The 27,794-nt window shown below is 48.3% G+C and overlaps 1 protein-coding gene across 1 annotated transcript in view; it reads right to left on the bottom strand.

The window, feature by feature from the left end:
- Window positions 1–722: 722 nt before the first annotated feature.
- Window positions 723–27,794, bottom strand: part of LOC147006669 (uncharacterized) — a 30,457-nt gene continuing 3,385 nt past the window's right edge. The window contains exons 2-4 of the mRNA XM_085868237.1: window positions 22,738–25,231; window positions 22,426–22,542; window positions 723–8,259 (exon numbers count right to left, since the gene is read on the bottom strand). Coding sequence (XP_085724363.1) covers window positions 6,245–8,251 — 2,007 coding nt within the window. The 5' untranslated portion in view covers window positions 8,252–8,259; window positions 22,426–22,542; window positions 22,738–25,231 and the 3' untranslated portion in view covers window positions 723–6,244. The remainder of the gene's footprint in view (window positions 8,260–22,425; window positions 22,543–22,737; window positions 25,232–27,794) is intronic.

Genomic DNA, 27,794 nt, shown 5'->3' with positions numbered 1-27,794 from the left:
AAACCAAGATGGGCTGAAGCAGGTGGGTTGTAATGCAGGTTTTGAAGAATCTATGATCCAGGACACCACCCGCATGCGAGAAGACGTGCCCCCACAACCAAGCTCAGAGTCCGAAAGGGGCGCAGGGGCGGCGTATGAACCCCACTCCGTCAAATTTCCTCCCCAATCCCGGCCGGTTACACACACCATCATGGCAGATCAGCTCCGCCATTTGGCATGAGGCAGATGTTGGAGGCGTTGATGCAGGAAATGAAAACGAATGCGCAAAGCATGGAGCGCAAAATGGAGGCGAACACGCTGGCACTGAGGGGCGATATGCAAACGCTAAAGGGTGATATGCAAACACTAAAGGGCGATATGCAAACACTAAAGGGCGATATGCAAACACTAAAGGGCGATATGCAAACGCTAAAGGGTGATATGCAAACACTCAAGGGTGATATGCAAACACTAAAGGGCGATATGCAAACACTAAAGGGCGATATGCAAACACTAAAGGGCGATATGCAAACACTAAAGGGCGATATGCAAACACTAAAGGGCGATATGCAAACACTAAAGGGCGATATGCAAACACTAAAGGGTGATATGCAAACACTAAAGGGTGATATGCAAACACTAAAGGGCGATATGCAAACACTAAAGGGCGATATGCAAACACTAAAGGGCGATATGCAAACACTAAAGGGCGATATGCAAACACTAAAAAGCGACATGCAAACACTAAAGGGCGATATGCAAACACTAAAGGGCGATATGCAAGCACTTAAGGGTGATATGCAAACACAGCGGGGTGAGATGCAATGTGTGCGGTTGAATCTCCAGACGGGGCAAGAGGCAATGGGGACAGGCATAAAAGGCATCACGGCGGCACCACGTGGCGGAGCAACCGGACCGACGAGGGGGAGTGCAAATTGTGTCGGGCCCGCAATGGATATGGGTGAGGTCGGGACGACGAGAGACGCCGCCACGATAATTGATGGGGAGTCATGTAAACTGAGACATGAGGGGACGATGGAAAAATTAAAAGAGGTGACGGAGACGGAGAAATTAGCAGAGACGAAGAGCCAGGAAGAAACGGAAGTAATGAACGAGGTGACGGGGATAGAAGAATTAGAGGGGAGTTGATTAAACAAAATGGAAGAGGAACCAGAAACGCAGAAATCAAAAGAGGGGGACGAATTGCATGAAACTAAACGGGAAATTGACGAACACACACACACACATGGAGTTAGTGAGGGACAATGAGGTTGAGCATGAGGAATGCTTCGTGACCCGGTGCGAGCAGCAGGATAGCCTCCTTCAGGAACGAAGGAAGACGCTATTCTCCCTTGAAGCAGATCGCGACCATATGGGTCTGGTCGAGCCGTGCGAGGTTGAGCGGATGAGTGCCGCGAATGGGTACACGCGGAGCTTGGGGGGTCTGGAAACCCCGGAATTACTTGTGGTAACACGATTCCCCGGTGTGATTGTCCCGGAGTGTGTGCCAGAAGGTGCGTATGGTATATTTCGATTTCGAATGGGAAATGGATTTGGGAGACACGGACAGACATGAAATGTGTAGTGGGGATGTAGATTAGCTACGTCGATTAAAAGGAACGCGTAAGGGACGACGAGGGAGCACGAGTTAGTTCGGGGAATTTCGTTCGCAGAATGGCAGTGTTGGTGTGAATTGGAAAATGGAAAAATGTGTGTGATGAATGAGTATGGGTCAGCGGGCCCAAGTGTATGAGTGGAGTGAATGTGGAATGCATGGTGCGAATGAATGAGTGGGGGGAGGAGTGAATCCCACCCAAGTGACCCCGGGGTCAGTGTAATGTTAGTTAGTGGGTTAGTCAAAGTTACCAAAAGGAGGTCGTTCTGTTGTTGGTGGTGTATGAAGGCACGAACCCCATTTGGAGGGGTGCAGGAGTCCATGGACCGGCTGGGAGCGTGGCTGTTGAAAGGCGAGTATCGAGTAGAGGGCACCCCGGACACCGGACTTGTCGGCCAGAGTAGGCCAAGGGTCCAAGGGACCGGGATAGTGAAGTGGGCACGGGCGGCCTGCGGAACGGGACCCGTAGCGCCAAAATGCCACGTGGGCATCGGAGGGGGGCAATGCAGGGAAGGACAACCCCCGCGTTCAAAGGGAGCAGGAAGGCTCGGAAACAGCCTCAGGGCCCGGGGGTGCCGTAGTTTGAGATTCGGCAGAAGGGAAATCCCTGCCAAGTGAGCCACGCTGCCCAGCCATGAAATTGTGAAAGGGCACGAGTGAAATTTTTTTCGGCAGGGCCCAAATTAATAATGGACACCAACACAGGCGACGGGAATCATGGTTTTTAGAACCGATAGTTCAAAGTGACGGCGTTTTGGTAATCCCCGGGGATAGTTTAAAGTTTATCAAAGGATAGGGTGGAGAGGAAATGTACCCCTTCGCACCATCCATCCCTTCGCTCTCGATAGGCCGCTGGACCCACCTTGGAAAGATTGCTGAAATCTGTGGAAGGCCATTCTGAGGCTTTGTTGGGCCTCGAGACAGGACGCTCGTCTTTCCCTATTCCCCTCCAAAACAGGAACGTAGGGGTTGGGAGTTGATGGACAGGATAGGTTAGCCGGACAAAGACGATAAAGGGGGATAGGGAGACGAGATTATAGAGGAAAATAAGAAGAAAAAAAATCAAAAAAAGTAAAAAGGAGCTAAATGTGGTTGTTTTGTGTTGAAAATTAAGGGAGTGGGTATGGACAGAGACAGGCAAAGGCAATAAGTTGGGGGGGGAGACAGTAGGGGAGGTCCGAGTCCGTTTTCAGAGCGGCCGGCACCACCGCACTCCCTCCAGAACCTCACTGAACGAGACCAGAGGCCGGCCAGCTTCCTATGCCGGCATGTTGTGCTACAGTTCCTGGTCCGCATTGTATTGCCATGCCTTGTTTTCCTGCCTCTGCCATGACTCCATGCCTGCTACCCCTTTTTGCATTTACCCCTGTGTCACCATCCATGTACGCCAGGACCATCACCAAGTGGGTTTGCAAGGACTGCCCGGCAGGCAGCTACATCACAGGGACTGCATTGTGCAGCCCGTGCATTTGTGTTTGCATCAAGACCATCTCCATCCATTCCCCTGCACCAATGACTTTATTCCACAGATCACCGGTCCTGGGCCATGGTTAGTGTAAATATTAGTAAAAATTGTAAATAAGTTGAACCCACCTGTGTGTCTGTCTGAGCGCCGGCAATTGTTGTGAAGTTGTCCGTGTGAGTCTGTTTGAAAGTTACGCAGCGCATTAGGTTATTTATTTTAGGACATGTATGAAAATATGTCGCACTCAGGGATCCGGAGGTAAATCGTACGAGGGGAGAACTTACACATGCTGGTCACACGAAAATTACACATGCTGGACGAGTCTGTAAAAAGGGGAGGGGGTAGTGTTACGAATCTGGAAGCCATGAGCACTCAACATTCAGGTGCTATGGAACAGTTATATCGGTAAGTATGTGTTTCTAGTTAGGGTCCTTTCCCTTGTTTAATGGGTCATTAAATGTACATGCGCTGTGAGTTATTTTTATCGAGAGGATATTTACACTTCTAACCACGATAACAACGCCATCTTCACTTCCATCCTGATGCCATAAAGCTCGCCAGCAAGCGCACGCGTGGGCAAAGCCTAACATCGGCATGGCGTCCCTTTAGCCAATCGGCAAGGAGAGCGCGTCTCACCCGCCCCGTTTCCGACTCAGCACCAGTGCCATTAGGCACGCGGACGAAGGCGAGGAGGTGGGCGAAGCCTCCGTCGCTTCGGCTCGAAGCTCCAGCCAATGAGCGGAGGGCGAGCATGACACGCGCACCCTCGTCCAACCGGGAGGCGGCCACGAGTCGTTGAGGACCCCTCATCCAATCGGGAGGCGAGTGGTCGGGAAGAGAAGCCCCTCCCTGGAACGAGAGGAGAGTTTTGGTTGTCAGCTCAGCGCAGAGAGAAACAATCTGCACCCCGTCTGTTCGAGAGCGTGCTATGGGTCTCTGCTCATCTCGTCGCTGGCGTGGTCTGGTTCTTGATCCGCATCTCGTCGCTGACTCGCGTCTCGTCGTGTGCTGGAGCCTGGCGCTACCTCCCTACCCGGTGTTTGCAGCAGCATCGAGCTGCGGGTTCAAGTCCCGCCGAATCGGATCGACAAGGGCCGCACGAGGCGGGAAGTTCCATTTACTTTTTGGGTATTGGTGTGTGCGCGTGTGTGTCTGGGGCCCCGTCTTTACGTAGTAACTTGTTAAGTGCTCTTTTTGCCTTGTACGTACTTGCATTTCTATTAGTCGTGATAACTCTGCCCTTACGCGCTTCCCTCCTTCCCCACCGACTGTTAATAAATACCCCATGTGTTATATGTATCAGCTCCTGTTTGTGTTTTCTTGATTGATTTAACACGGTGCATGTTGGGAGAATTAAAGGAGGCCGCTGTTGCCGTAGTGGTGTGCATTTGTGACCGACGGAAGCTCGGTGACCATCCGCTCGGGTCGAGCACGCATACAGTTCGTCCCGTAGAGGGTGTGAATACTCGGTAGCTCACCACGTGGGTCGATAGGTATTTTGAAGTTTGGCAAATAACCCTGTCCCACGTGGTGGAATTATTGACGATTCACGGTCCAGTAAGGGACCCGTACCTCTCGGAGTTTTCCGAAAGGTACGATCGAGATTCCGGGTGTTCGGCAGAGCGGTTGTGCTCGCAACTGCTCCAGCTAGCGGTTGTGCTCGCAACCGACGCCCGGCACCACAACAATATTTCACCAAAACAGATCAACAGAGTCAGCACAAACATCCCTATCCCATGAGAATGGTTTCTTCACAGTTCTTACAGCAGGGCGAGGTCACAGCTTCAGGTCAAAACTTCGTGTAAAATGATTTTGGTGTTAATAAAACGGCCAAGCAGGATTTGAACTCAGGACCCGAGGATCCCAAACCCACGACACTCACCATGAAGCCAACACCAAGCATCCAAAAACAATACGGAGCACGATATTTCATAAAGTTGTGGACGGATTCAGACAAAAAAAACGAGGTGTATGAGTTGAGGAGGTGATAAGAAAAAGCCGATTCGATTTTGGTTCAAGTCATTTGGCTGAGATGTACCTGGTAAAGGAGGAGTCGCTTGATTGACACTGCATGTTGTACACAACCAGAAGGCTTGCTGATGGATCTCCGGTCAAAATCGCAGGAGTCACTGTTCGACATGTAGGGGTCTCTGTTTGACATGTCGGTGTCTCTGTTCGACATGCAGGGGTCTCTGTTCGACCAGTCGGTGTCTCTGTTCGACATGTAGGTGTCTCTGTTCGACATGTAGGTGTCTCTGTTCGATATGCAGGGGTCTCTGTCCGATATGCAGGGGTCTCTGTTTGATATGCAGGGGTCTCTGTTTGATATGCAGGGGTCTCTGTCCGATATGCAGGGGACTCTGTTCGATATGCAGGTATCTCTGTTCGTTATGCAGGTATCTCTGTTCGATATGCAGGGGTCTCTGTTCGATATGCAGGGGTCTCTGTTCGATATGCAGGGGTCTCTGTTTGATATACAGGAGTCTCTGTTCGATATACATACATCTTGATTTCCTGGTGTTTCCCTTCCCTTTGCTGGAGTTTGACTTCCCGATTTCTTTGTTCAGCTCAGAGTAAAACTTGATCGTGTTTTCCTTGGTTTTACTGTCTGTGATGTTGTTGTTGATTGTTGAGCTTGCGGGAGTATCTGTTCAGCCTGAGGATGTCTCCTCTCAATTTGTTTGTGTTTCTGTTCGTGTTGTTCGCCGATCGGTTCAGTCCGTAGTACAAATTGCTGGTGTTTCAGAACATGTTGGATAACTGGGACTTGGTTTTGTTGAGATGTACTCGGGTTGTGGTCCGATTCCTGCTGACTCCATCACCTCTCCTGAAGGACCGAGCAATTAAAAGAAGTGTCACGTGAGTAAACAGTATAACATCAACAACAAACTTCTCATCTTGATAAGAACTGTTTCCTGTTCCCTCTTGTGAAAAAAGGTATTTGCATTGATTTGCACTTCCTCCACATCTCACCCACTCTCCCCCTCCACCAAACTCGTTTACATTTAAGATTCTTCCTCTTCTCCTTATTCTTTTCCACCTCTTCCCATTTATATGTCTACATATATTTTTGACTTCCTGGGAAGATACTGGTGGTGCTTTCGGTGAGAGTGATTCTTTCGGTGGGGAACTTGGAGAGGTTGATCCTTTTATATCTGGTTGAGAGGGAAGAGAGCATTTGGGGTTTACACCCAATGAGACACCGCGTCCTGATTCAAAGGTGACTCGGCACTCGGATCCTCCCTTGAGGAACAAGACCTCGCTGTAGTCCCAGCCCCTCCTTTGATGACTTCATATTTTGTTTGCAACACGAAGATGTTGCGTTGGATTCCTTGTTCAATTTGCAGGCATTTTTGTTCCATCTGCTTGGATGTCTGATCGATTTTCTCTTGTCTCTGTTCGTCTCTCCGTAGAGATTCATGAAAGATCATTTCACCTCCGAATTCAGGTAGCTGGTGTTTCAGAACAGGTAGTGAAAGTGGGGATGTGTTTGCCCGAGACGTACCTGGTAGAGGAGTACCTGGATTGACCCCGTATTTTGTGTGCAACATTGAGGTTTTCTGTTTCATTTCCAGTTCAATTCGTCGACGTTTTTCATCGGAGGACTGTGATCTCTGTTCGGTTTCCTTCCATATCTGTTCCATTCTGCATTGAGATTCCTGTTGTCCGTCTTCATGAGGGAGTTTGGACACCTGGTGTTCCAGCACAGATGGTGTAAGTGGGGATTTATTTTCCTGAGATGTACCTGGTGGAGGGGTACTTGGATTGACTTCATACACGGTTGGCAAGACGAAGGTTTTGTCTTGGATTGCCTGTTCAACTTGCAGACATTTCTGTTGGATCTGTGTTTGTCTGTTTTTGTCTTTCTGTAAATCTTCCTGACGTCTCACTTCATCTTGGAGTTTGCACAGTTGATCTTCCAGAACAGAAAGACTAATTTGTCTTTTGTTTTGCTGAGACGGACCTGGAAAAGAAATACTTGGATTGACTCCATATTTTGTTTGCAAGATGAAGGTTGCTTGTTTGATTGCCTGTTCAACTCCAAGATATTTCTGTTCGATCTCCATTTGTCTTCTTTTGTCTACTTGGAAACCTCGCTGACGTTTTTCTTCACCTTGGAGTTTGCACAGTTGATCTTGCAGATCAGAAAGATAAACTTGTCTTGTGTTTTGCTGAGACGGACCTGGAGGAGGAACACTTGGATTGACTCCATATTTTGTTTGCAAGATGAAGGTTACTTGTTTGATTGCTTGTTCAATTCCAAAGCATTGCTGTTCGATCTGCGTTTGTCTGTTTTTATCTGCCTGTAAACCTCGCTGACGTTTCTCTTCATCTTGGAGTTTGCGCAGTTGATCTTGCAGAGCGGAGAGTTTAACTTGGTTTGTGTTTTGCTGAGACGGATTTGGTGGAGGAACACTTGGATTGACTCCATATTTTGTTTGCAATGTTGAGGTTACCTCTTGGATTGCATGGTCAAAGTGAAGGAATAATTTTTCTTGATTCCGTTTGATTTCCTCTTTTCTCAGTTCGTGTCTCCGTTGAAGTTCATGATGTCTCCTTTCACCTTCGAGTTTGGACAGCTGTTGTTTCAAAGCAGATATTGTAAGTGGGGATGTGTTTGCCTGAGACGTACCTGGTAGAGGAGTACTTGGATTGACTCCGTATTGTGTTCGCAAAATTGAGGCTTTTTGTTGGATTACCTGTTCAATTTGCCGGCGTTTTTCATAGGACCTCTGTCGTCTCTGTTCAGTTTTCTTGTTAACCTCTACCATTCTGTGTTGAGATTCCTGTTGTCTCTCTTGTCCTCGGAGTTTGGATTGCTGGTGATTCAGAGCAGGTAGTGTACCTGGCGACATATTTGGCTGAGAGGCACCTGGTGGAGAAACAGTTGTTCCAAAGTCTGAGGCTTTTTGAGAGATTGCCTGTTCAACTTGCAGGTGTTTTTGTCCGGTTCCCTGATGTCTTTGTTCGATTTCTTTGTGTTTCTGTTCCCTTTGCTGGAGTTTGACTTCCTGGTTTCTTTGTTCAGATTGATCGTGTTTCCGTTCGATTTTCTGGCTGTGATGTTGAGATTGTGAGAGTATCCGTTCAGCTTGTGGATGTTTCCGCTCAATTTGTTCGTGTTGTTCCTGGTTTTGTTGAGATGTACTCGGGTTGTTGGGTAATCTTGGACCGATTCCTGTTGGCTCCATCACCTTTCCTGAAGGACCAAGCAATAAAAGGAATCCAAGTGTCAGGTGAGTTCACAGAATAAAATCAAAAACAAATTTCTCATCCAGAAAAGAACTGTTGTCTGGTTCCTCTTGTTAAAAAAGGAAGTAAGAGGATTATAAAGGGATAAAAAGGAATTCTGCCAACTCACGGAAAACCACGAAAAACAGAAAGAAAGGGAAATGATAAATCAGACAAAAATATTTTTGGCGGGAAGACGAGGGGCTCGCCAGACAACATCAACACTGCCTTGTCGCATACATTTATTACGTACACTGATGCTGAACATACACCACGAAATAACTATCACAAACGAAACCCATTTAACCCTTTCGACAGATCCATACCACGATCAATATTAATTGATGTTTTTTGTCTGTCTGTCTCTCAAGGTTGTGGATGAATTGTGACAAAACTTGGTGGTTGACTTGGTTATGTGACAAGAACAAGTCGATTCGATTTGGGTTCAGAACCGAATTCAGATCCGGCCGATCAGTGGGATACAGAACGGAACCTGTTCAGCCTGGCGGAGGTGTACCCTCTCCCGAGTGTCATGAAACCTTGTTACCTTCGCATTCTGCGAAAGGTTATGTATTGGTCGCTTTGTATTTATTTATTTATTTATTTGTGAATATGTGTGTGTGTGTGTGTGTGTGTGTTTGTTTGTTATTCGAACAACTCAGAAAGTATTAAACTAAATCGCTTGAAATTTTGTGGGATGATGGGTTATTATCCAAGGAACATTTGATTAGATTTTGGGAGCGATCGGGTCAAAGGTCAAGGTCAAGGAAAGGTCAAATTCGTATTTTTCCATAGCGCGTTCAATTTTGATCTAATTGGCATGCAACCGATGCCAAAATGTTCAGAATTCATTGCCCAATCTTGTGATGGGCGACATGACACAATTACGTCATTAACCTCGTTAGCGGTTGGGGGTCAAAGGTCAGTGGGGTCACGACCTTTCAAAATATGCGGTTTTTGTCATAACACGGTCAAATCAAAACCGATTTGCATGAAACCAACACCAAAATGTTCACTGTTCTGTTCCCCCCACTCTCATGCCAAGAACAAAAAAGTAGCGGAGGCGAAGGTATGCGCTCTACCGAGTGCCCATTTTAGTTTATTGTTGTTTTCTTTCTGTTCCTCCATCCTATACAAGGAAACACACAAGGAAATTCGATGCAGGTGGAGGCCATTCGGTCCATCATGCCTGTGCCACACCAACATCGCAACAATTTATCACCACCGGACTAAAAGTGACGGAGGCGGTTCCTTTTCAGGATCTCTGCCGACTTTCTCAAATTTTAGTTTTCCGGTTGTTTTTTCTCGTATTTTTACTGTCATTTTGTTCTATCTGTTTACTGTGTGTTTCGAGCTCGGTCTTGTGTTAAAACTTGTGATAATTGTTGAGTTTTCGTCGTCTTTTCATATCGTGTTTCCTTGAGGCCGACCCTTCTTCACCATACCTCCATAAAGTTTTCTTTGAAGAATTTTTCAAGTGATACTTGAAGTTGATATTTCAAGTTGATGGGGTCATTTTGAGATAGTGATACAATTGAGAGATAGGGTCAAAAACAATACATCCGTCAGGACCACACTCTGTACAGAGCATCAGTGCTGCCATCGCAGTCTCCTGGACTATTGGGAACATTCTTGGACAGGTGACAACTCTGACCGGGGTACTGAAAATACCAGCAAGCTGGTACTCATTTTGCCAACCTCAGAAGGATGACAAACTGAGTCAACCACACCTGGTATTAATTCAACAGCCAAGTGGGATTTGAACTCAGGACCCAAGTAAACCAAGTCCACCACACCAACCATTAAACCGACACCAGGCATACCTTCATGATATTTCACCAAAACAGACAAACAGAGTCAGTACAAACATCCCCATCACGTGAGAATGGTTTCTTCACAGTTCTTACAGCAGGGCAAGGTCACAGCTTCAGGTTAAAAACTTCGTGTAAAATGATTTTGGTGTTGATTAAATGGCAGGCAGGAATTGAAGGAATTGAACTCAGGACCCGAGGATCCCAAACCCACGACACTCACCATGAAGCCAACACCAAGCATACAAAAACAATACGTAGCACGATATTTCATAAAGTTGTGGACGGATTCAGACAAAAAAAACGAGGTGTATGAGTTGAGGAGGTGACAAGAAAAAGCCGAGCCGATTCGATTTTGGTTCAGGTCATTTGGCTGAGAAGTAACTGATGGTGGAGGAGCAGTTTGATTGACCCTGCATGTTGTACACAACCAGAAGGCTTGCTGATGGATCTCTGGTCAAAATCGCAGGAGTCTCTGTTGGACATGCAGGGGTCTCTGTTGGACATGCAGGGGTCTCTGTTCGACATGCAGGGGTCTCTGTTCGACATGCAGGGGTCTCTGTTCGACATGCAGGGGTCTCTGTTCAATATGCAGGAGTCTCTGTTCAACATACAGGGGACTCTGTTCGACATGCAGGGGTCTCTGTTCGACATGCAGGGGTCTCTGTTCAATATGCAGGAGTCTCTGTTCAACATACAGGGGACTCTGTTCGACATGCAGGAGTCTCTGTTCGACATGCAGGGGTCTCTGTTCGACATGTAAGTGTCTCTGTTCGACATGTAGGTGTCTCTGTTCGACATGTCGGTGTCTCTGTTCGACATGTCGGTGTCTCTGTTCGACATGTAGGTGTCTCTGTTCGACATGTCGGTGTCTCTGTTCGACAAGTCGGTGTCTCTGTTCGACATGTCGGTGTCTCTGTTCGACATGTAGGTGTCTCTGTTCGACATGTCGGTGTCTCTGTTCGACATACAGGGGTCTCTGTTCCACATACAGGGGTCTCTGTTCGACATGCAGGGGTCTCTGTTCGACATGCAGGGGTCTCTGTTCGATATGCAGGAGTCTCTGTTCAACATACAGGGGACTCTGTTCGACATGCAGGAGTCTCTGTTCGACATGTAAGTGTCTCTGTTCGACATGTAGGTGTCTCTGTTCGACATGTAAGTGTCTCTGTTCGACATGCAGGGGTCTCTGTTCGACATGTAAGTGTCTCTGTTCGACATGTAAGTGTCTCTGTTCGACATGCAGGGGTCTCTGTTCGACATGTAAGTGTCTCTGTTCGACATGTAAGTGTCTCTGTTCGACATGCAGGGGTCTCTGTTCGACATGTAAGTGTCTCTGTTCGACATGTCGGTGTCTCTGTTCGACATGTCGGTGTCTCTGTTCGACATGTAGGTGTCTCTGTTCGACATGTCGGTGTCTCTGTTCGACATGTCGGTGTCTCTGTTCGACATGTCGGTGTCTCTGTTCGACATGTCGGTGTCTCTGTTCGACATGTAGGTGTCTCTGTTCGACATGTTGGTGTCTCTGTTCGACATGTAGGTGTCTCTGTTCGACATGTCGGTGTCTCTGTTCGACATGTCGGTGTCTCTGTTCGACATGTAGGTGTCTCTGTTCGACATGTAGGTGTCTCTGTTCGACATGTCGGTATCTCTGTTCGACAAGTCGGTGTCTCTGTTCGACATGTCGGGGTCTCTGTTCGACATGTAGGTGTCTCTGTTCGACATGTTGGTGTCTCTGTTCGACAAGTCGGTGTCTCTGTTCGACATGTAGGTGTCTCTGTTCGACATGTAGGTGTCTCTGTTCGACATGTCGGTATCTCTGTTCGACAAGTCGGTGTCTCTGTTCGACATGTAGGTGTCTCTGTTCGACATGTCGGTATCTCTGTTCGACAAGTCGGTGTCTCTGTTCGACATGTAGGTGTCTCTGTTCGACATGTAGGTGTCTCTGTTCGACATGTCGGTATCTCTGTTCGACAAGTCGGTGTCTCTGTTCGACATGTAGGTGTCTCTGTTCGACATGTCGGGGTCTCTGTTCGACATGTCGGTATCTCTGTTCGACAAGTCGGTGTCTCTGTTCGACAAGTCGGTGTCTCTGTTCGACAAGTCGGTGTCTCTGTTCGACATGTCGGTGTCTCTGTTCGACATGTCGGTGTCTCTGTTCGACATGTAGGTGTCTCTGTTCGACATGTCGGTGTCTCTGTTCGACATGTCGGTGTCTCTGTTCGACATGTAGGTGTCTCTGTTCGACATGTCGGTGTCTCTGTTCGACATGTCGGTGTCTCTGTTCGACATGTCGGTGTCTCTGTTCGACATGTAGGTGTCTCTGTTCGACATGTCGGTGTCTCTGTTCGACAAGTCGGTGTCTCTGTTCGACATGTAGGTGTCTCTGTTCGACATGTAGGTGTCTCTGTTCGACATGTCGGTATCTCTGTTCGACAAGTCGGTGTCTCTGTTCGACATGTCGGGGTCTCTGTTCGACATGTCGGGGTCTCTGTACGACATGTCGGTGTCTCTGTTCGACATGTAGGTGTCTCTGTTCGACATGTAGGTGTCTCTGTTCGACATGTAGGTGTCTCTGTTCGACAAGTCGGTATCTCTGTTCGACATGTCGGTGTCTCTGTTCGACATGTAGGTGTCTCTGTTCGACATGTAGGTGTCTCTGTTCGACATGTCGGTGTCTCTGTTCGACAAGTCGGTGTCTCTGTTCGACAAGTCGGTGTCTCTGTTCGACAAGTCGGTGTCTCTGTTCGACATGTCGGTGTCTCTGTTCGACATGTAGGTGTCTCTGTTCGACATGTCGGTGTCTCTGTTCGACATGTAGGTGTCTCTGTTCGACATGTCGGTGTCTCTGTTCGACAAGTCGGTGACTCTGTTCGACATGTCGGGGTCTCTGTTCGACATGTAGGTGTCTCTGTTCGACATGTCGGGGTCTCTGTTCGATATGTCGGTGTCTCTGTTCGACAAGTTGGTGTCTCTGTTCGACATGTCGGGGTCTCTGTTCGACATGTAGGTGTCTCTGTTCGACATGTCGGTGTCTCTGTTCGACAAGTCGGTGTCTCTGTTCGACATGTCGGTGTCTCTGTTCGACATGTAGGTGTCTCTGTTCAATATGTAGGCGTCTCTGTTCGACATGTCGGTGTCTCTGTTCGACATGTAGGTGTCTCTGTTCGACATGTAGGTGTCTCTGTTCGACATGTAGGTGTCTCTGTTCGACATGTCGGTGTCTCTGTTCGACATGTCGGTGTCTCTGTTCGACAAGTCGGTGTCTCTGTTCGACATGTCGGTGTCTCTGTTCGACATGTCGGTGTCTCTGTTCGACATGTAGGTGTCTCTGTTCGACATGTCGGTGTCTCTGTTCGACAAGTCGGTGTCTCTGTTCGACATGTCGGTGTCTCTGTTCGACATGTAGGTGTCTCTGTTCGACAAGTCGGTGTCTCTGTTCGACATGTAGGTGTCTCTGTTCGACATGTCGGTGTCTCTGTTCGACAAGTCGGTGTCTCTGTTCGACATGTCGGGGTCTCTGTTCGACATGTAGGTGTCTCTGTTCGACAAGTCGGTGTCTCTGTTCGACATGTAGGTGTCTCAGTTCAATACGCAGGTGTCTCTTTTCGACATGTCGGTGTCTCTGATCGATATGCTGGCGTTTCTGTTCGATATTCATACATCTCGATTTCCTGGTGGTTCCCTTCCCTTTGCTGGAGTTTGACTTCCTGGTTTCTTTGTTCAGCTCAGAGTAAGACTTGATTGTGTTTTCGTTGGTTTCACTGTCAATGGTGGTGACGATGTTCACTGTTGAGCTTGTGGGAGTATCTGTTCAGCCTGAGGATGTCTCCTCTCAATTTGTTCGTGTTTCTGTTCGTGTTGTTCACTGATCGGTTCAGATGATAGAACAAATTGCTGTTGGTTCAGAACATGGTGGATAACTGGGACTTGGTTTTGTTGAGATGTACTCAGGTTGTGGGGTAATCTTGGTCCGATTACTGCTTAATCCATCCCCTATCCTGAAGGACCAAGCAATTAAAGGAATCCAAGTGCCAGGTGCATGAACAGTATAACATCAAAAACAAACTTCTCATCTTGATAAAAACTTTTTTCTGTTTCCTTTTGTTAAAAAAAACAAAGTATTTGTATGTAGTCGCACTTCCTCCACAACTCACCCACTCTCCCCCACCACCATTTTCATTTTAGATTCTTCCTCTTCTCCTTAATCTTTTCGTCCTTGTCCCCTTTTTGTATTATTTCTTTGTTTTTGACTTCCTGGGAAGATGCTGGTGGTGGTTTCGGTGAGGGTGATTCTTTCGGTGATGAACTTGGAGAGGATGATCCATTTACATCTGGTTGGGAGGGAAGAGAGCATTTGGGGTTTACATCCAATGAGACACCGCGTCCTGATTTAAAGGTGACTCGGCACTCGGATCCTCCCTTGAACAACAAGACCTCACTGTGGTCCCAGCGCATCCATCATTGACTTCGTATTGTGTTTGCACCACGAAGGTTTTGTGTTGGATTCCTTCTTCAATTCGCAGGTATTTTTGTTCCATATGCTTGTGTGTGTGTCCGATTTTCTCTTGTCTCTGTTCGTCTCTCCGTAGAGATTCATGGAAGCTCATTTCACCTCCGAGTTGAGGCAGCTGGTGTTTCAGACCAAATTGTGAAAGTGAGGAGGTGTTTGCCTGAGACGTACCTGGTGGAGGAGTACTTGGAATGACCCCGTATTTTGTGAGCAACAATGAGGTTTTCTCTTGGATTTCCTGTTCAATTTCCCGGCGTTTTCCATCGGAGTCCCGTGATCTCTGGTTGGTTTTCTTGATTATCAGTTCCATTCTGTGTTGATATTTCTGATGTCTCTTTTCATCGTTGAGTTTGGACACCTGGAATTTCAGCAGAAATTGTGAAAGTGGTGATGTGTTTGTTTGAGACGTACCTGGTGGAGGAGTACTTGGAATAGCCCCGTATTTTTTGAGCAAGATTTCGGTTTTCTCTTCGATTTCCAGTTCAATTCGCCGGCGTTTTTCATCGGAGGACTGTGATCTCTGTTCGGTTTCCTTCCATATCTGTTCCATTCTGCATTGAGATTCCTGTTGTCTCTCTTCACGAGGGAGTTTGGACACCTGGTGTTCCAGTACAGAAGGTGTAAGTGGGGATTTATTTGCCTGCGACGTACCTGGTGGAGCGGTACTTGGATTGGTTTCATACACGGTTGGCGAGACGAAGGTTTGGTCTTCAATTGCCTGTTCAATTTGCAGACATTTCTGTTTGATCTGCGTTTGTCTGTTTTTGTCTTTGTGTAAATCTTGCTGACGTCTCACTTCATCTTGGAGTTTGCACAGTTGATCTTCCAGAACAGAAAGTTTAACTTTGCTTGTGTTTGGCAGAGACGGACCTGGGAGAGGAACACTTGGATTGACTCCGTATTTTGTTTGCAAGATGAAGGTTGCTTGTTTGATCGCTTGTTCAACTCCAAGACAATTCTTTTCGATCTCCGTTTTTTTGTTTACGTATTTTCTGTTTTTGTCTTTCTGTAAGTTTTGCTGACATCTATCATCACCAAAGATTTTGCACATTTGATCTTCCAGCAAAGAAAGTTGAGCTTGGGTTGTGTTTTGCTGAGACGGACCTGGTAGACGAATACTTGGATTGACTCCATAATTTGTTTGCAAGGCGAAGGATGCCTCTTGGATTGCTTGTTCAACTCCACGGCATTTTTGTTCGAACTCCATTTGTCTTCTTTTGTCTTTCTGTAAATCTTGCTGACGTCTCTCTTCACCGAGGATTTTGCACAATTGATCTTCCAGAAGAGAAATATTAACTTGGCTTGTGTTTGGCTGAGACGGACCTGGAAGATCAATACTTGGATTGACTCCATATATTGTTTGCAAATCGAAGGTGACGTCCCGGATTACATGTTCAATTACACGGCATTTTTTTTCGGCTTTCTGTTTCATTTTCTCTTTTCTCAGTTCGTCTATCCATAGAAGTTCGTGATACATCCTTTCACCTTCGAGTTTGGACAGGTGATGTTTCAAAGCAATTGTTGGAAGTGGGGATGGGTTTGCCTGGGACGGACCTGGAAGAGGAGGACTTGGATTGACTCCGTACTCTGTTCGCAACATTGAGACGTCTTGTTGGATTGCCTGTTCAATTTGCCGGCGTATTTCATCGGACCTCTGTCGTCTCTGTTCGGTTTCCTTGTTTTTCTCTTCCATTCTGCGTTGAAATTCCAGTTGTCCCTCTTCACCTGGGAGTTTGGATTTCTGGTTATTCAGAGCAGGTGGTGTACCTGGGGATTTATGTGGTTGAGAGGGACCTGGAAGAGAAAGAGTTGTTGCAAAATCTGAGGCTTTTTGAGAGATTGCCTGTTCAACTTGCAGGTGTTTTTGTCCGGTTCCCTGATGTCTCTGTTCGATTTCTTTGTGTCTCTGTTCTCTTTGCTGGAGTTTGACTTCCTGGTTTCTTTGTCCAGATTGTTCGTGTTTCCGTTCGATTTACTGGCTGTGATGTTGAGGTTGTGAGAGTATCCCTTGAGCTTGTGGATGTTTCCCCTCAATTTGTTCGCGTTGTTCGTGGTTTTGTTGAGATGTACTCGGGTTGCAGGGAAATCTTTGACCGATTCCTGTTGGCTCCATCACATATCCTGAAGGACCAAGCAATAAAAGGAATCCAAGTGCCAGATGAGTGAACAGAATAAAATCAAAAACAAATTTCTCATCGAGATAAGAACTGTTTTCTGGTTCCTCTTGTTTAGAAAAGGAATTAAGAGGGTCATAAATGGAGAAAAAGGAATTCTGCCAACCCACGGAAAACCACGTAAAACAGAAAGGAAGGGAAATGATAAATTCGACAAAAATATTGTTGAGGTTTCCGGAACCGCATCCCTCCAAAGCGATGGCATCAACCATATAGTGGTCCCCAGACAGTTATTTCACGAATATACGGACAGATAGTCCCTTCCCTCTTGTCTCATGGGACAAATGGGGCAATGTGCGTTGTGTGGATCTCATCGATTGGCCTGATTATGTCTCTAACTTTATTCCTACTCTTTTTCTCTATCCCTGAAGTTAATCCAAGCCGCGGCCACCTGTAAAAGCCCCGGCCATGCCCTTCACTGTAAGAATGTGTGTTCGCAAAAGTCAGCACAAGCATCGATACCCGTGCTGTGCCCGGGGTAGAGAAAAACAGACCACCACTAGCACTGGAGAGCACGGAATGTGTGCAGCACAACGACAAACCCCACCGACTGTTCAGGAGACCAGAAGCATGACCAACATGATGGCGCCGCTGCCGCGACCGGGAGGGATGGTGCGACCCAACACTTGGTGCCAACAGCTGAGTGGAGCATAAGGTCATTCAGGGCATCTGAATTAAGGGTAGATCGAAGGTCACTTTTGAAGCGTTTCATGTGACTAAAGCCACGCTCGCATTCAGCTGTTGATGCAGGCAAAGACAACACCAGGTCAATCAAAGCGAGCAGGTTAGGACATTTGTGTGGGTGATTGGGGGGGCAGGGGGGTTGGAAGTGGTGCTGGGGGGGGGGATTTTTGTGGGTGATGGGATGGTTGTTCGGGTATTGGTTGTTAGGGCTGGGGGGGGTGGAGGATATTGGAACAACACACCAAATGCCAACGGCGTACAGTCCGCACGCAACGCGCTCTTTTCAACCCATTTATGAGTCTAACAATTAAATATATCTTCATTTTCAATCCAAATCTCCATATAATACTTATATCTATTCTCTTTTCCATCCAAGTCTACACCGAATAATTATATCCAATCTTTTCATTCAATTCCTGACACAGATCAGGGCCGGCTCCGCGCACACCACCGCCTTTGATAAATGACCGCATGCTCAATGGCGGCGGACCCACGCGCAGCCCCGGGATCATATATTATCATACACAGAGTGGGGCACAAATAGCATGCATCTTGTTTGGGTCTGCACATGGGGTTACAATCAGCTCTTACCGTCGGTCTTGGCTCACCACAACGGCCAAGGATGTCTCCTGCGGACGGCGAACATCCTCGAGCGGGGCAAGGCGATTCGTATCAAGGGGTTCGGAGCAAGACGATTCCACAGCTCAGCTTTGGCTTGCCGGATGTACAGTGAGGCCGCTTCCGGTCATGGAAGTTCCGGTCATTGGGCCCCGGCCGTGCGGTGGCCGGGGCCCAATCAGAGCGCCCGATTCGCGTGACGACACATCGCTTCGGGGTGACGCCCCGCCCTGCAACTTTGGGGCCTACAGAGAACGGGTCACGAGGCCGTCTGGAGTTCCAATTCCTGTCTGCTCACTCCTGCTGGTTCCTGCCATCCCGCCCACTCGCTTTTGACTCCACCTTTCTCCACCCACATCATTAATATTCATGACCTAAGAACCCAATCGTACACAATCTTCCATGTCACATGACCACTCAAGTCAGTTGTGCATAAATCTGAATCTTGTGATTACGAGCTGGCCCTTTTACTCCGTACAGCGAAAACCATGGAGGCGATCACATTTTATGTCTTTTCTCTCCTTGTTCAGTGAAGATTCAGTTTGGGGATGTTGAAAAGAAGAAGGAACAGGGAAATGAGTAACTGAGCACTGAGATAAGAGTTTGGATTATTTTCCTGATGTTGTTCTTGTTGGTTGTTGGGTTGTTTTTTTTTTTTTGAATAAAGATGGAGAGATTTGTTGTTTGTATTTTGGAGGGAGGATGGGAAATGGATTCAGCTGAGGGATCAAAAGGAACAATACCTGGGATAAAAGGAGTGAAAACGAGGCAAAAAACAGAGGGAATCACACTCCAACTATCACCAGTAGGCCCGACTTCACTCGGGACACAAATTAAACGATTCAACAAAGCAGGATATTGTTTTGGACAGAAAAAATGATGAAAAACAAATTGAAGAAAAACAAGAAGAGCAAAACAGGAATAACTAGAAGAGAACTCGGTGGAGGATATACCTCCGCCACGCAATACCTGATCCATGAGAACATAACGGACCCATTACATGTTTGAAATATCATGCTATACAGTGCTTTATCGATTTTCATCCAATCTCTCAATGGTGAAGAATCACGGGGAAAAAAATTAAATAATTATCGTACCCAGATCAACAAAATCGAATCAATTCGTCGTTGTCACACACCCAACCGGTCCACCAACTTTCATCCGAATCTGTCCACAACTTTTTGAGATATCGTGCTGTTGTTGTGGACCCAAGGTCAGGGGCGAGGACCACGAGGGGTGAACTCCCTCGGGTTCCCACCAGACTCTCCGGAATCGCAGGACGTCGCACACGAATAACTTCGTGATGTTGTGGGTCGCTAATCGACCACGAGCACAAATAACTCGACCACGTGACTTTGGGTCCTCCGTCTCATAAATACAATTTTCCAAAAGGTCACGTGATCTAATTACCAGGGAACACGCCCTCGGTACGCCCTTGGTCAAACCGTATCACCTTACCAGATCAGGTGCAGCCGAGAGTAACTGCCAAGCACGTACCAGCGTGGAATCAGACGGTCCTGGCTAAACTTGGGTGCGGACCGTACTGGACCAATGGAAGAAAACAAGAAAACGAGCTGGGAACATTTCTGCACAACACATTGATTTACAATCAAGAGAGGAAACGTATGTCGCACATTGAATGGAGTGTATTTTTTTATGTACAGCAGGAGACAGCAAGGAATTTGTGGGGTGCGACAAAAGGCAAATTATAAAAGAAGACAGAGCAGGATTATCCCGACGATCTTCTGCAATCTTACTTACTCGAGAACAGGCGCAATCACACACCCACACACACCTGAGGAAAGTTAGAGAGCCAAGAAAGAAAGAAAAGGTGAGGATGAGCATCCCCGTAATACCTGGTGGGATCGGCTGACAAACGTGGCCAAGGTCGCTTTGGGAGGGGTCGTGGGAAAGATACCGGTGTCACCGGTGCAGGAGTGAGGAGGTGCTATGTTGGCGATGTGAGGGGTGCAGTGTCGTTCCAGAGGAAAATGGGATTGCGAGTCAGTGACGTTGTTGTGCGTCCACAGAAGACGGGATAGAGGGTCTGCAGGTCGTGTAAAGGTCTGTAGGTGTAGTGTGTACCTCTGTGGGATGCTCCGCCTGAGCGTTCCCACCTCGTAACATGGTGCGTTATCTCCTGCCAATATATTGGCCGGGGCTCGTGGCAACGTGCGCTCCACACTGGTCTGTCTGGCTGAGCGAGGGTGGCAGGACGTCGACAGCACGGAAGGGAGTATCGAAGGATGACATTCGTCTTGGATCAGGTCCTTGAAGAAGAAGAAGCGCACTCTGGACGGCAATCACACACAAATAATGTTTGAAGAAGAGGGAGGAGGCTCTAACGGCTCCGCGCTACACCTTTTATAAGCCCGAGACGAAGGGTGGGGTGAGGACTGGAAAGCGACGTGCCGTGACCCAAATCCTGCTCCTCTATTGGGTCACAGCAGCCCGAGCCACGCCCTGCCAGGTTCCGAGACCGGAAACTGTCTCAGATGCTTCTCATCTTGAGCACAGCTCGAACCTCCTTTCTTAACATGGGGCATACTCCCCGAGCCGACACCCTGGCCCTGAACGTGCACCGAGTGCAGTCTGATTATCGGATGGAGCGGACTTTCTCCACCACCCACAGGCTTCTTCATGAGCCAAAATGCACATTTGGGACCTGAACCAAACTCTTGGATCGCCCTTCTCACGACCCCCCCTCGTTGCCCCTGGTATTGCCATGGTCAGACGACTGGATGAGGGCTGCATCAATTCTGGTCGCTCACCCGGGACGTTCCCAGTAAGATGCGGTGGGGTTATTTGCGTCCATTGCGTGGTTGGGCACCGCGCGGCGCCGAGGACAATCCGATGCCGCGCGGTGCTCCTCAAATTCGCGTGGTGAATTGTAGCAATGCAGAGGTACGAGGGGATGCGGGAATATTTTCCCCGTGTGTGGTAGGCGTTTGTAGTCAAAGTGGTGAGATTTGGTTCGTGAGGTGCAGAGTAAGGTGAGGTGCCGGATGGGAATTGGCGCGCAGATTTGAATGAAATGATGGCGCACAAATCCTGGGGAAAGTTGTTTGTTGTGCAGGGGGATGTGGATGATCCGAGCCACGGGAGGCATCGTGGTGTGGTTATAAACAATTGCCCATTGAAGGCGTGTGTGCTTGCATGCTTGTGTTGCACGATGGATAAAAGGACAGGGTTAGAGTCGGGATCAGAGTATGAATCAGAGATATTTATTCTACCTAACTTCGAGACCCACGTAACGCACTTCATCCCATTAACTCACGAGACATGACGAGAGGATAACTCCACAAATACTCATGAAATAACTGCCTGGGGACCACTGCATGTTGGGTGCCATTGCCTTAGAGGCATGAACTTTTGCAGAACCGCAACACGATATATTAGTTTGCCCATATTTATCAATGGTGAAGAATCAGTGAAAAAAATTGTTGAATCAAGATCCAGATTTTCACCAAAAATGAATCAATTCTTCCTTTCAAATTCACACACCCAACCTGTCCACAAAGTTTCATCCGAATCCGTCCAGAACTTTTTGAGATATAGTGTTATATATTAGTTTAACCCGATCTCTCAATGGTGACGAATCACTTCAAAAATTATCTGATCCGGATCCGGATCTTCACCAATATCTAATCAGTTCGTCCTTGTCACAAACCCAACACGTCCACAAAAAACTGAGATATCCTGCACACAAACAAACAGTCAGAAAGTGGTGAAAACATAACCTCCTTCACCTTCGGTGGTGGAGGTAAGAATCTACCGATGTAAAACACAGTGTGTATTTGTCTGACCCCCTTCATAAGGACCATTTCAGAAGGGATTTAAAGGAAAAAATTTCACACAACTGTGTGTTCACTCACGTCTATTTTTCAGGACAAACAAAACTTGAAAAACATTTTTCATTAAAGAGGAATAACGTCACTTCTTTTGGAATTGCAGACAGTGACTTACAAACGGGCCTCGTGTGCGAAGTGCAGAAACTTTAAAATAAATAAATAAACACAACCCACAAGGAGGTGAAACTCGCTGCACGTAATGTGTAAACACACACACAGAGTAAAACGAGTGCTCATTTACATCAGCAGAGCGTCTTATAAATTAAGAAGATATAAGCACACCTGACGCTAGGCCGAGGCTTCAGATTCTGGCATGCTCAAGAGGCTGTAAGGTCAAAACGAAACATCCCAGATTTAAAAAAAATATAAATTCTGATCACATTTCTTCATGTGGTGTTTTGAAATAACATGAAGTGTGTTAAAATTAATTCATGCATAATGTCTTCCAGTCTCCTTGAAGATTTCAACTAAAATAATTCCAACCTGATATTTTTGACGGGTTTTTATCCTCCTGCCGATCCGTCGTCCGTGTGCACCGAACCCCAAACGAGATGAACACTCATGGAGATGAGATGCGACCTCTGCTGCATCGTCGTGGATCTACTTACAAACAGACAGGAGATGGTTAATTACACAGAATCCGTAGTAACCACCACTGCTGTATAGTTGTGGATCTGTGTACTTGCCAAGGCACGTGAGTCAACAATATCACCCAAACTTAAACAGAATAAGGGGAATTTTGATCGTGTGAATGAAATGCTTGAGGAGATCCAATGGGTGGATCACCTTGCTTACATGAGCTGTCGTGAAGCTTGGAGCTTTTTCAGGCAGCATTTCGAACAGAGTGTGGAAGGATGCATTCCAAATCCCGTAGCCTCGTCTCAGAAGGGAATCTGGAGAAACCACGACATCTCCAGGGAAGCTGTGGCACAGTGAGGAAAAAAGGCACAAGGCATGCAGAAGGTACACGACTACTGACGGTGTGTTACACTTTGAAAGATACACCGAGGAAGGAAACAAATCACGGCGCCTGACTCGACAAAACTGCCAAGAGGACGAATCAAGCTCAGCTCGGAATCTGAGTTCAAATCGCAATGGTGCAGACCCCTCTGGAAAGTTATCTGGAACAGATGGTGAGAAAGCAGACATATTGAACGGCTTCTTCAGCAGTGTACTCACAGATGAGTGTGGTGTCCGAGGTGCAGCGGAACATGGAGGGCGAGAGCGTAGCAGTAACTCCGCTATATTCCGCGTCCAAATGTGCATCACTGCCACCCCTAGCGGGCGAGTCATGATATACCAAAACCCAATCACGTGATACAGCACACTCCTCCCGACGTAAAATGACAATTCTAATGATGAAATGACAATTATAACAAGACCAAACGAAACCAATCAACAATCGAAAGCTTCGTGAAGTATCGACGCCCGCCAATCGTGCATATATTTCATCGATTGACGGCAGTGGATATTGATCCACGCTTAGCCCCGGGCTAACCGTGGACTTGAAGTCCCCGCACAATCGGACGTCTCCATTCCGTTTCAGCACCGTGACGATCGGGGTGGCCCAATCTGAGTACGACACCCGCTCGATCACTCCACAGGCCTCCAGCCTATCTAGTTCACCCTTGACCTTGTCCCGCAGGGCATACGGCACCGGACGTGGTTCACAAAAACGAGGAACCACCCCCTCCTTCAGGAAGAGCTTTGCCTCCACGCCCTTGAGTTTCCCAAGGTCGTCGCAAAACAAACCTTGATGTCTTTGCAGAATCTTCTCCAACCGATCCTCCCATTGGCTCGGCATGGGTTGCACAAGGTGAACGGCGGCCCAGTCTCGCCTGATGCGGGACAGCCAGTCTCGGCCGAGGAGAGACGGACCCCTCCCCCGCACAACGGAAGCGCGGCGACCTGGCCTTGGTACCGCACAATGAGGACCTGTGTTATGTACCTATAATGGAGCAGCACTTTGAAGGCCCTGAGTTGGGTGCCGTCCCAAACATCACAGAGACAGTTAGAAAAAAGCTTCTGGCCCTAAAGAACTCAAGGTTTGCAAGACGGACTGTATTCATTCAAGATGTTCCAAAGAGAGAGAGCTCATGTTATTGCAGAACCTCCACTAATAATTAATCTTCCAAAAGTCTCTCGATGAAGAGGTTCTTCCACAGAATTGGGAAATGGCGACGACCTATCACTACCCATTCATAAGACAGGAAGCACACAAGCTCCTGAGAACTACTGCCCTGGAAGTTTGACATCAGTGGTTGGTAAAGTGCTGAAAGGGGGGGAGGGGATATAATCAGAGATGGCAGAACAACGCAAGTGATGACCCACAACCTCTTCACAGACGGTCAGCATGGTTTTCGGCCGAGAAGATCGTGCACGTCACAAGTGTCACGTGTTTACGAGGGACGTGCAGTGGATATTTTATGTTCAAACTTCGGAAAAACGTTTGATGCTGTTTCCACACAAAACGCTGTTGATGGAGATTGCATCACGTGGTATCGGAGGACAACTCCTTCCTCGGATTGGAGCATTCCTTACAAGAAGGCTTCAAAGAGTTACGGTTGACGGAGGGAGCTCAAGCTGGAGTCCTGTAAAAGGTGGTCTTCCACGGGGTCGTGTACTCGGACCCCTTTTGTTTCTAATCTCTATTAACGATCGGCCACAATTGATCACGAACTTTGTGTACATTTTTGCTGATGACATGAAAATGATGGGTCCAGTTAACGATCAGGATCAAGCAGACTTCACGCTTCAAGGTGATTTAAACAAGACGCAGGAATGGTCCACCACCTGTAAAGTCCCCTTCAATGAAACCAAACACAAGGTCCTGCATGTTGGAAGGTAAAACAGTAAGAGTGGGAACCACACGAGTGACGTCACTATTCAGGATGTCCAAACAGAGAAAAACCTTGGTGTTGTGATTGTTGATGGCCTTAACTTTCATCAGGATATCTCAAAATCCATTCTCAAGGATAATCAGACGCTCGGGATCATGAAAAGGACATTCTCACAATGAACAATAAACGGACACGAGGGAGAGCGCACACCTCCACCAGGCTGAATAGTTCACCTTTTATATCACACAGGGAGGCTGTATCTGGATCCGGATCTGAACCAAAATTGGATCAATTCGTCCTCGTCACACACACAACTTATACACAACATTTCGTAGGAATCCGTTCACAACGTTCTGAGAGATCCTGCTCATACACAACCAGACAGGGTGAAAACATAACCTGCAACACAGGCTCGATGGGCCAAATGTCCCCTTCCTTCATCAAACTCCCTTCTAGAGAACATTGTACTTTACGGTAATTCTACATATCGACGGTTCCCTGTGCCAGTGCGCATGCGCAGCCTGACCCGGAGCCAGGGATGTTGTGGGTGTTTCAACCTGTTCAATACTTGTTTGATTATTGTCGTTCCACGCTAATAAAGTGGTCGAACAAATTGAACTCTGTTCTTATTTATAATCAAACAACTTGATGCAGTCGAGTAAAGATCGTCGGTGCTGAGGAGGACGCGACTGGGTGAAAACGGACCACGAGAACGTCGACAGTGAGTTTGGATTTCTCGGGTTCTGTACCCAATCTTCGCCCCCAGGACACTGTACACACGTGTGCATCACCGAACATAGAACGTTTACTCCAGAATAACTGTTCCTATGGCGCCGGTGGAAGCAGAGTGCCCGATCGAGGGTTGTGACTATATGGCTACACACGCAGAGGCGGCAGTGGTGGCCGCCATGTTGAGTATACACGCCACTGTGCACGTCGCCGCCCCCAGGGCGGCGAGCTTGAATGCCAAGATGGAGAAACTCAAGCGTCCCTCCATAGCACTGGCCGGAACGGGCGAGGCCTGGTCGTACTTCATAACCCGCTGGGGCGAATACAAAACAGGTACTAAGCTTGTCGGACCCGACATAGTCGCGCAGCTACTGGAGTGCTGTGAGGAGGAGCTGAGAAAGGACCTCACTCGCGCGGCGGGTAGGAGCCTCGTGGGCAGCGATGAAGAAGACGTCCTCGCCGCCATGAAGGCGCTCGCCGTCCGGACGGAGAACACGATGGTAGCTCGAGTGGCCCTGTCTAACATGCGGCAGGGACACGAGGAGCCCGTCCGGTCGTTCCACGCCCGCATCAAGGGGCAGGCGGACACGTGCAAGTATGAAATGAAGTGCACCAAGGCGGGGTGCGATCAGGTCAACGACTTCACGGAAGAGATATTGCGCAACGTGGTTGCCCGTGGCATCGCGGACCAAGCAATACAACTTGACCTACTCGGTGAGAAGAACCAGGACATGCCATTAAAGGACATGATAGAGTATATCGAGGCCAAAGAGTCTGGAAAACGCTCGGCATCGCGCCTGCTTGACACTCAGAGCACGGACGCGATCAGTAGTTCGTATCGGCGGGGAAAGCGACAGGACGTCCACGCCAGAGTAGGAGCCAGGCCGGAAAACGGAAGGCCAAGCCCGAAGGAGTATGCATCTACTGCGGCGAGGTGGGCCACGGCAAAACGCCTCAATGGCGCGCCAGACGCGCCGAGTGCCCCGGATACGGTAAAAAGTGCCGGAAGTGTGACCGCCAGAATCACCTCGACAAGGCGTGCCTGGGCGGCCGATCGGCAAGACCCCCATCTAAGGAGACCGACGGGATGTACGACGAGCAGACGGCAGCCTTCGTCGAGCTATGCACGGTCACCATGGCCAGCACAGAGGACGAAATGCGCACGCTTCCCCTCGCTCACCACCTGTACGATGATATGTGCGATAAGTGGATGAAACGCATATCCGACCCGCAGCCATACGTCAACCTCACTCTCACCAACAAGCGCGAGGATTACAAAGCGCTGGGTTTTAACCTCCTGAAACACACCCGCGCGGTAACCCTACCCGCTATGGCAGACACGGGGTGCCAGAGCTGCCTGATCGGCATTAAAGTCGTCCAACAAATGGGCCTGAGTACCGAGGACCTCATACCTGTATCCATGACCATGAAGGCCGCAAACAACAGAGGAATTCGTATCCTCGGAGCCGTGGTAGTCAGATTCGCCGGTAACAGTGACGACGCTCGGAGATTGGAGACGCGCCAAATCGCGTATGTGACGGACTCTTCAGACCGCATATTCCTCTCCCGCGCGGCCTGCATGGACCTGGGAATGATCTCGGACAGATTCCCGACACTCGGAGAGGTGAATCTGACGACCTCGGAATTGTGCGACTGCCCGCGACGCGCGGAGCCGCCGACCAAGCCGACCGCACTCCCCATGCCAGCGACCGAGGCCAACAGAGAGGCACTACAGTCACATTTACTCAGGATGTATGCTCAGAGCACATTCAACACGTGCCCACACCAGCCACTACCGAGAATGACCGGCCCGCCACTACGTCTTATGCTCAGTGAGAACGCGACACCGGTTGCCCATCACACTCCCATCTCCGTGGCCATACATTGGCAAGATGAGGTAAAAGCAGGCCTCGACCAGGACGTTCGGCTCGGCGTGTTGGAGGAAGTACCCGTCGGCACGCCGGTGACATGGTGTCACCGCATGGTAATTTGCGCGAAAAAGAATGGCAAGCCGCGACGCACCGTCGACTTTCAGGCCTTGAACAAGCATGCGTTCCGCGAGACCCACCACACCCAATCCCCGTTCCACCAGGCGAGACGCGTACCTAACGGGAAGCGCAAGACAGTATTCGACGCATGGAACGGTTACCATAGCGTCCGCCTACACGAGGACGACCGCCACAAGACGACCTTCATCACTCCATGGGGGCGCTACCGGTACCTATCTGCCCCACAAGGGTATATGGCATCGGGGACGGTTACTCACGACGATACGATGAGATC

This window comes from Eptatretus burgeri, unplaced genomic scaffold (genome assembly GCF_056783735.1).
Source record: "Eptatretus burgeri isolate ZD-2024b unplaced genomic scaffold, Ebu_testis_v1 Ebu_testis_scaffold_3157, whole genome shotgun sequence".
NCBI lineage: Eukaryota > Metazoa > Chordata > Myxini > Myxiniformes > Myxinidae > Eptatretus > Eptatretus burgeri.
This window is presented reverse-complemented; position numbering and strand designations above follow the sequence as displayed.